Source organism: Schistocerca serialis, chromosome 3 (assembly GCF_023864345.2).
Source record: "Schistocerca serialis cubense isolate TAMUIC-IGC-003099 chromosome 3, iqSchSeri2.2, whole genome shotgun sequence".
NCBI classification, from domain to species: domain Eukaryota; kingdom Metazoa; phylum Arthropoda; class Insecta; order Orthoptera; family Acrididae; genus Schistocerca; species Schistocerca serialis.
The window spans coordinates 887297785-887306851 of record NC_064640.1 but is presented as its reverse complement, the minus strand read 5'-3'; the positions used below and the strand labels follow the sequence as shown (position 1 = coordinate 887306851).

At 40.6% G+C, this 9067-nt stretch overlaps 1 protein-coding gene across 2 annotated transcripts in view; it reads right to left on the bottom strand.

Moving 5' to 3' along the window:
• Window positions 1–2467: 2467 nt before the first annotated feature.
• LOC126471121 (G patch domain-containing protein 4) overlaps window positions 2468–9067 on the bottom strand; it is a 56980-nt gene continuing 50380 nt past the window's right edge. The window contains exon 5 of one of the 2 annotated variants that reach the window (XM_050099203.1): window positions 2468–2853. In XM_050099203.1, coding sequence (XP_049955160.1) covers window positions 2571–2853 — 283 coding nt within the window. In that variant the 3' untranslated portion in view covers window positions 2468–2570. The remainder of the gene's footprint in view (window positions 2854–9067) is intronic. The other variant, XR_007586293.1, reaches the window with a different exon arrangement.

The following is a 9067-nucleotide window of genomic DNA, read 5'->3' as shown; positions in this document are numbered from 1 at the left end:
AATGCATGTACAGAAGCAGACCTTTTCACATCTCTCCATTAATTGCCTTTATGATATTGTTAATGTCTGTACATCCCCTTTCTTCAATAATATATCCGCCCAGCATAAGCTCTTTGCTGTAATTTAAAAGAGATGTATAGCTCAGTCACAATCACATACTCCCCAAGGTGATAAGTATTCAAAAGCAGCTGCATGGTGTGCGGTGGCAGTCAATTTCTGAGGATTTTCACCAATTTCAATATTACAGCAATACCAGACAAAACCCTTTTACAACACAAAGGTGAAAGTTTTACAAAATTTCCCTCTTGTCCTTTCAGAATTATAAAAAGAACTGTGTTCTAGTACTAGTCCATGATTTTTTCTGGGCACAGGGCACGTGTCTGCATTGAATGCAATAAACATTGTGATCATTACCACCACATTCTGCTCAGGAGTTTACCTCAGTAATGTTGTTCACTGTTTGTATTGGCCAATCAAGGTTGACGCAACAATAGTGTCACACACTGAGATATAAAATGTTTACTCCCCCAGTCCTGTACTAAGTCCCCACAGCCAAGCATTGTCTTAGCACAGGGAGGTATCAATACAAGCCAGCCACAACATGTAAACATCTTGACACAGTTAGTTGGTCACCAAGAGAGCAACACTGACAATTCTGTGTGAGAGAATAAGCTTAACAGAAAACTGTAAGACAAGAGTACACCAAACTGCCTTCGCTGCTCTTGTAAAATTAAGATGCACTAGATAGGATGCAACGACGCATATTGGGGACCTGACAGAGCTGTTACAGTCCTGCAACAACTCCATTAAGCAAATGTAGCAGAACTGGAGACCACTGACCACTCATAATAAGCTGGAGCGATTTGGTCATTACAAATACTGTTGCACAGCAAAGTGTCTCCTCAGTTCAAGAAATACCCCGGCAAGCTGGCCTAGGGGTAGTCAATCAGTATGATCAATCTCGTTCACACTTGATTTTCTATTTACTATATTGTAACATCTTGTTTAAGATTGTTCCAGTGTTGTCACACTGTGCCAGTCACACTCTTGCTACTTGGCATAATGATAGCAGTTCTGCAACACTGGATAACTGATGCTGGAGTCCAGGACTGAAGCTGCCACCAATAGGTAATCCATGGGTCCACCATCACTGTTCCAGTTCAGGTCATGAGATGCTCTGATACTTCGGCATCATATGGACCAGAGGGCCCACTGAACTGATTAAACAGGATCAGCATACATCAGACATCATGGGACCCAACACAATGGACCTTTGGGTTCTTTGGGGGGAAGAGACCAAACAGCAAATCGGTCTCATTGGATTAGGGAAGGATGGGGAAGGAAGTCGGCCGTGCCCTTTCAAAGGAACCATCCCAGCATTTTCCTGGAGCGATTTAAGGAAATCACGGAAAACCTAAATCAGGATGGGCGGACGCGGGATTGAACCGTCGTCCTCCCGAATGCGAGTCCAGTGTGCTAACCACTGCGCCACCTTGCTCGGTCCAACACAATGGACCATCTGACAGGACAACACGAGCAGTGACGAGAGGGGGACAGAGCACTCTCAGGGCGGCGTGTAAATCAATCACACAAGCACCACAGTCATCCCTCCTTCTCAGCAGATCTCCTGCAAGGGAAGCACGTATGGATCAGCGTGCAGCCACAATATACCAGACTGTAAGTTGCCAGCCTAAGCTATGGGTTGACACAGTGACCTCTAGGAAGCCTCCGCCACTGATGACAGCAGATTTCATTACAGCCTACGGAGAAATTGGTCATGGCTGAGGCCACAGCTATGAGATGCATATTAGACTATACAATGATTAATAACTAATTTTGTTTTATTTGCATCAAATGCGCCCCCCCCCCCCCCCCCCCCCCCCCGTCCATAGGTCGTCAGGCCAAATATCCTGACAAAAAAACAGTGGTAGTTTCCAGCCCAGGAGTGGGCAACACCTACATTAGTAAAGCATAGCACGAATAAAAACAAACAATTTATGTAGAAGGGTATCCAATTCCAGAAACCTATTTTCAGTTTCTGATAACTTTCTAGGTTCAAAGTTTGTGTACTGCACAAATACAGAGTCCCGACTGACTGTCACTAATTCACTACAGAACCAAAAACCATCAACCAGAGCCACTTTCTGACATAAATGGTCGAAGGAGCTTAAACTGGTTTGTGTATGATAATACAGTCATAACAGATTGCAACCACAGTGAATTGTTGCATGCCACTTCAAAAATAGGACTGCATTTAAAGATCATGCTTTCCACATATTGGGACTAATAAAGCTTTTCATCCCAATAGTGTTCAACAGGATGAATGAAGCAAACACACACTGCTGTAGTTTGAGGAAGTACAGTAAAACAGAAACAAAGACTGGCAAATCTTGAATCATTTCATCACAGTAACACTGGATCTCATATGACAATGAAAACGTGGAAGAAATGCTCAAACTTGATAATCTGATTTTTGTAAGTAATTTTAATTTTATTTCTGTTAATGGTAACAATATCAAATAAAATACTGAAGGAAGTTTGGCTTTCAGCCATTTGAGAGGCCTGCACTGTTACAAATCTTCAACACACTTTTCCTTTCTTTCTTTCTTCCTTTTTTTCTTCTTTTTCTTTTTCTCTTCTAATGTGCCACAGTCATTTTCTGTACATTTTTCAACAGTTTTTGTGGAATACTTGTCTGCACATTGATTTTCACTACTTTTAGAGGTTTCACAATCAGATGATAATTTTATCTTCTTCAAGTTCTGACTTCCTGATAATTGTTTAAGCAATTTCTTGTCTTGATCTTCAATTCGAGCAAGTTTGCCACTGAGTCCCAAGCCATGTCGAGCACCTCTGTTTAAAATAAATAAATGGAGAAAGGTTAGTATATTTTCAGATGTAAGAAAAATAGGTTACAAATATTAATTTATTGCGATAGTAAAACAATACAAAGCAAAATAGCACAGACTAGGTAACAAGGTATAATAACAAAACATAAATAATTACTGCATACTGCCCACAACTCAGAACCAGGATTAAAATGGTGGTTAAATATGGGAGCAAATATAGATGAGAAAATCAGTAAGTCAATAAAATGGGAAAACAGATATTGTACTGGGAATATTCAGGTTAGAAACAGGTAGGAGCAATATCACCAGGACCATGCCGACAAACTTTGACAAATGACGGGTCACACATAGAGGGCAAATTTTTGTATAAATTATATTATTTTCAACTCATTGCTTATTAGTTGCATATGAAATGACTCTAATGCTCTGATAATGAATAGTTACAACTTCCTTTCTTTTGTGTGGTAGATCATGCCATAATGCAAAATGAAACAACTTTTCAATACTACTGCAAGTGGTCTTCATAATGGTGTATAATACTACACAACCAGTCCCAAATGGTTCAAGTTACACAGATCTAGGAGTATTAAATATCCTGATGAAAGCCACTTGCAACAGAGGCAGATTTTTTTTTTTATCAATATGACAATTTACAATTCAAAATAATTTTATGAAAAATTGATGCCAACTACAAAAGACTACACATATACAATAACAATTTTACACACATTACATTGACTGAAGACATTTTTGAATAAATTTGCTCTGTGCCTGATACATGCTGCTGCCTTAACAGCAATGACCATTGTATTGTGTTAAGCATGGCAGGATTCTGTTTTATATCACAAAACTCATCACTTTTGTGGTAAAACAGCTCAATTTGGATGGCAATTTCAGTATTGTACACTACGCTTTCGACATTTATCCAAATAAACGGAAAATTAAAGTGGCATTACCTCAAGCAAATGTGTTGGTTACACAATTTCTGTTCAATCTATCCAAAATTTCCCAAAGCCTAAAGCCAGCAGTGATTGAACATTAACACTGAAATGTGCTCAGAGTTCTGTAAGGCTGGTATGCAGAAATTAATCATCAGATGCTTCTGTTAAGGAGCCATTCCAGCCCAAACATTAATGGTCACTGTTTGCTGGTGTGTGTGTGTGTGTGTGTGTGTGTGTGTGTGTGTGTGTGTGTGTGATTTTGATGAAATAAGTCACCTGGTCCTAGAAGTTAGACAACATACCAACTGTACTGCTGCTGTATCCTCCAGATGGTTACATAAACTATACCTATAGTACCTGCCACACCAGGTATTCTGGTTGAAAATGCATAACCAAATCTCTCCATCTTGCTGTCATCAAAATTCAGTGTGTTTATGCCATGCTTCCCATCACAAACATGTTTCCTGAAGAGGTTATGAAGGGCAGCGAAAGAACTGTGATGTTTATATCTCCTGTTAAGAAACAAACGCTCAAAGATATAACAAGTGATCGGTTCCTGCCTCCCATAAAACAACCCTGTAACAATTTTTAGTCCATGCTCGATCTAGAGCATTACATGAGGGAGAGGGAGGGGGGGGGGGAGGGGGGAGGGAGGGAGGGAGGGAGGGAGGGAGGGAGGGAGGGAGAGGGAGAGGGAGAGGGAGAGGGAGAGGGAGAGGGAGAGGGAGAGGGAGAGGGAGAGAGAGAGAGAGAGAGAGAGAGAGAGAGAGCACATGGAGGTATTGGGGGGGGGGGGCAGGAAGAGGGATAGAGGGGGTAACAGAGTTGGCTTCAGCACTACATACAATAACCAATGTGCCTCCCAAGTCTGAAACTTAAAAATGACTTGTTAAAATCAATTTACCTCTCAAATAATCTGTGTGTTTCCTATTGTCACTTACAGCTTGTTATTTATGGCTTGGAATACCCAGGAGAAATCTGTTTTCACCAGTGTTTTAATAATCCATCAATTGTGTTATGACACAGCACGAACATTTTGTCAAGTGTGGGAGGCAGTCTACTACTGCTATGCTCACACGAGACTCCATGCACTCTTCCTGAGTGATTTACAAAATGTAAAAGTGATGTTTTGGCATATAAAGCACCAGGCTTATATGACTGCTGGGAGATTAGATTTTAACATTTAATATGCTTATACGAATTGAGAATCAAAGGACAGGAGGTGGAATTTGGGATGGTATCTTTCTGATAATGAGGCTCAAGCAAAGTGCATTGCTAGTTATTTTCCAAAGGGCTACTGCAGGGTGACTGGTGCCTACAAATACTAGATAGTTTGTCCTGTAGTTGAGACGAGGAGGAACAGTCCCAACAGCTGTTATAAATCTTTCAGAGATAGTATCACCTTCAATGCCCAGAATTAAAGCTCCAATGTCTGCCCTGGTATCTTTTGCGCATTATTGGATATACTGACAGCGAACTCTCATCTTCCTAAATTGGGCAGTAATTCTTTAGTTGTCTGTAGTCTAAGATCACGAGGAAAAATCATCCCTGTCACAGTTACACCTCATAAAGGCCACACTGTGGTGCATGGCATAAAACCAAATTTGTTACTTTGCGATCACTACCCACCTGACCATGATAAACAGGAGATAATTTGTTGATTGATCTACTTCTCATATCATCTAGTGAGGCAACTTCACCACATGTCTCATTTCTTCTCGTAAGAAAAGTGGTTGTATATTCAGGAAAGATTCGTCATCTGATGCAGATCCTGTACTGTGGTGCATATTATTCTTCATGTTTCTTAATATTTTTTCCTCCCATGGTGTAACTACAGAAATATCTTGGGACTGTACCTTTCTACATTATATAAATCTGATGAATCAATCGAGACTGCTGTGGTTGTATGGCCACCAGCTTGAAAAGTTTGAGTCTCCTTCTTCTGTGTTGTTACCTCGGTGGCCCAGAAGGTGGGAAAAGGGGGCTGGAAGACTGCAACAGGGGTAAGAAGCAGTGCCCAAACGGTTCGAGGTCCCATGCTTGTCATACACATGCTCATGAAAGAAACAAAACCTCCTGGAAGGGGTGGTGGGAGGGGCAGTGGGGACGAGGTTGGGAAAAATAGTACCTTGGCAGTACTTCAGCATTAGTTTAAAAAAATTACAAGGCAAATCTCGAGATGTGTGAACTGCAGAGACAAAATAATCAACATGGGAATTTCCAAGAAGCAACATATGAAACATTTCACATTGATGTTTAATGTTTAGGATGAAATTACTTGAGACTCAAAATAAAACAATGCTGTTTATTTAAACTCCAAGCTGAATATTTAGGACATAGCTTAGACAAATACATTATACAGGGTGCAGCAGAACTGACTAAGCAGTTTCTATCCATTACCGCTAGGACTGCGGTGGGAGCAGGCAGTTGCACATTGTCTGCCTTTGTTCAGTCGTTGAACCCATTTCAGTAGCCAACGTGGTCTAGACCGGTGCACATCGTGGTTTTGCCGTTCGTACTTATTATGAAAACAATAGATATGTGAGTGCTACACAACAAGCTTTTCGGCGACAGTCCAACATTCCACGCAACAATGGCGTTCCTAATGCAAACAAAATTCGGTCCTGGGTTCGGCAGTTGGAGCAAACTGGTAGCACACTAAGAATAGATACACATGGACAATGCAGATCCATCAGAATGTCAGAAAATGTGCAGCGGTGAGTACAGCAGTTCAACAATCGCCGCAACGTTCTGCTTGATGACATGCTGTTGCATTGGGGATTTCAGACTGCAGTTTGATGAAGGATTCTGCAATGTGATTTGAAGTTCCATCCTTTCAAAATAATGATTGCTCAAGAATTACGCCCTGCTCAGATCCCTCCTAATGCAGCTTTCTTCAGTAGTGACGAGGCATATTTTCATCTCGGTAGGTGCGTGAATAAGCAAATTTTCACTGCTGCGCTGAAACTAGCCCCTGAATTACTCATGAAAGACCACAACATTCTCCTAAAGTGACAGTGTGGTGTGCCATATCACAATCTGGCGTGGTAGGCCCTTACTTTTTTGAGAAGGAAGGAGTGACCATGACAGTGAATTCCACACATTATGTTTCAATGTTGAAAATTTTCTGCAACCCAGAATGGACGAGATTGTTGAAAAACATGGACTGGGGGACTTGTGGTTCCAACACGATGGAGATACTGCACACACAGCTCGAATTTCACTTGATGTTTTGAGAGAAATGTTTCCAGGATGCCTCTTCTCTCTGAGGGGTGATGTTGAGTGGCCTGCACGGTCACCATATTTGAGCATTTGTGCCTACTTTCTTTGGGTATATCTGAAGGAAAAGGTTTTCAAATGCCGCCCTCACACCCCGAGTGGATTATTGACAAAGTGAATGCCATACCCTGGCAATACGTGTGCAAGAGTTGCTCGAAACTTCAAGGATCGTCCACAACAATGTATTGATGCTAATGACCGCCATCTTGAGTACATTATTTTCAAAACTAAATAAATGTAAAATGGTATATTGTACTAATTTAGAAAATAGAAACATTTTTTCTCTATACATCCAGATTTACTTTTTAGTGCTCCTCAAAACTGCTTAGTCGGTTCTGCTGCACCCTGTACAACATACAGATATATAGACAGATGATAAAAATTCTTACAAATCCTTGTGAGCTGAAATAATTGAAATCTTTTCTTGGTACAAGGAACTACTATTTCAAGTTCATAAAGAATGTAGCAATGATAGTCACACCTCCACATCGGTTCTGTTGAAAATGGGTGCTGTTTATATGGTGCTGGAACATGAAACATACAAGGAAGTAGAACAACAAATACTGCAACTGCAACGCCTCTACCATTAGGAAACCTCTACCTTTAGGAAACCCGCAATTATCACTGTGAATGCATTACAGGAAAAGATTTTTTATTTTTATTTATTTTTTGTGGTAGGCATTACTCTTTGACTTCAAAGCATACAGTTTGGTGTTTCTAAAGCTTTGTTCAATTATTTACAGACTACCAAAACTTCTTCACAAATTTTGTGCAAAGAATAGGATTAAGCCTTTTTTTATAGCTGCTTTCCACACTGAATCTAAGGCAAGACAGAAAGAATGGTCAGAACATTAAAGCAACAGTTGCAAACAGCTATAAGCAATCAAAACAAGGAAGCTTGTACCACACTTCCAAGGTGAATGAGAAAGACTCGGCAAAACTGCTTCATAGTAAACAGCCTTTCATACAGCTGAAGTTAATGCTACCATCAGATTCAAACCACTATCACCCAGGTATAACTAGATTCAGAGTGAATGGGATCGTATTCTTCAGGCCACCCAGGAAACACTACCTGTGGAATCCACAGACAATTGGAAAGTGTTCGGAATTAACAGCATCACAAGATATCAAAACCAAGCACATCCCAAGTGTAACACATCCACCTCCACACCATTAAAGCACCTTTCCTAGTGCCACTAGTTGACATATGAAAGTTCCAATCAGGCTTCAAAGGCTGCATGCTAACAAGTAGCACCAAGCAACGTCCTCACATGATAGGAAGTGCAATATCACAGACCTCTCTGGATAAGGATGCTGACAGGGAAGAAGAACCAAAGATCTTGTCACCAATTGTTCCTTCATTCTGGCCCCTATAAAAGATGGAAGTTTCAATCAAACAGTAATTTATTTTTAAGTTACAGACTTCCAAGAGCGACACTACAGTTATGGAAAGAACACTTTTTCCATTAGCACACATCCACAAGTTGTTGTTGACCTCATCTGTGCTGTCCTCAGACACCTCAGTGTTTACTTCATCATCTAAGCAACCTTGCTTATCTATGTATTTGTTGACAACTAGTCAGCACTCTGACCAGTACAATCTTACTGGACCTGGAGTTGATGTCATTGACATCACCTGGATGGTGCTTCACTCTACTAATTACAAGCACAGCCCTCACACTCTCTCTCGTCATTCCTATCTGCTACTTCAGGCCAGTTTAATAGTTACTGTCTCTTCCATCTTCCACATGCCAACCGGGAAGCTTATAGCTCCTTTCTAAGTTGACCACACTTCTTTTTTTTTATTCCTGTGGGTGAAGATCTGTTCTTTTTGGGTTTCATCATGTCCCTTTCGTGATCCACATACTTTTTACTTCATCTGTAACTTTATATATGTGTGGGGTTCAATATACTTGTTGATTGCTGAAGACTTTGAGATAACAGTCACAAATGTAATGTACACAATAATATTAATTTATTTGAGTGTGGAAGTACAAG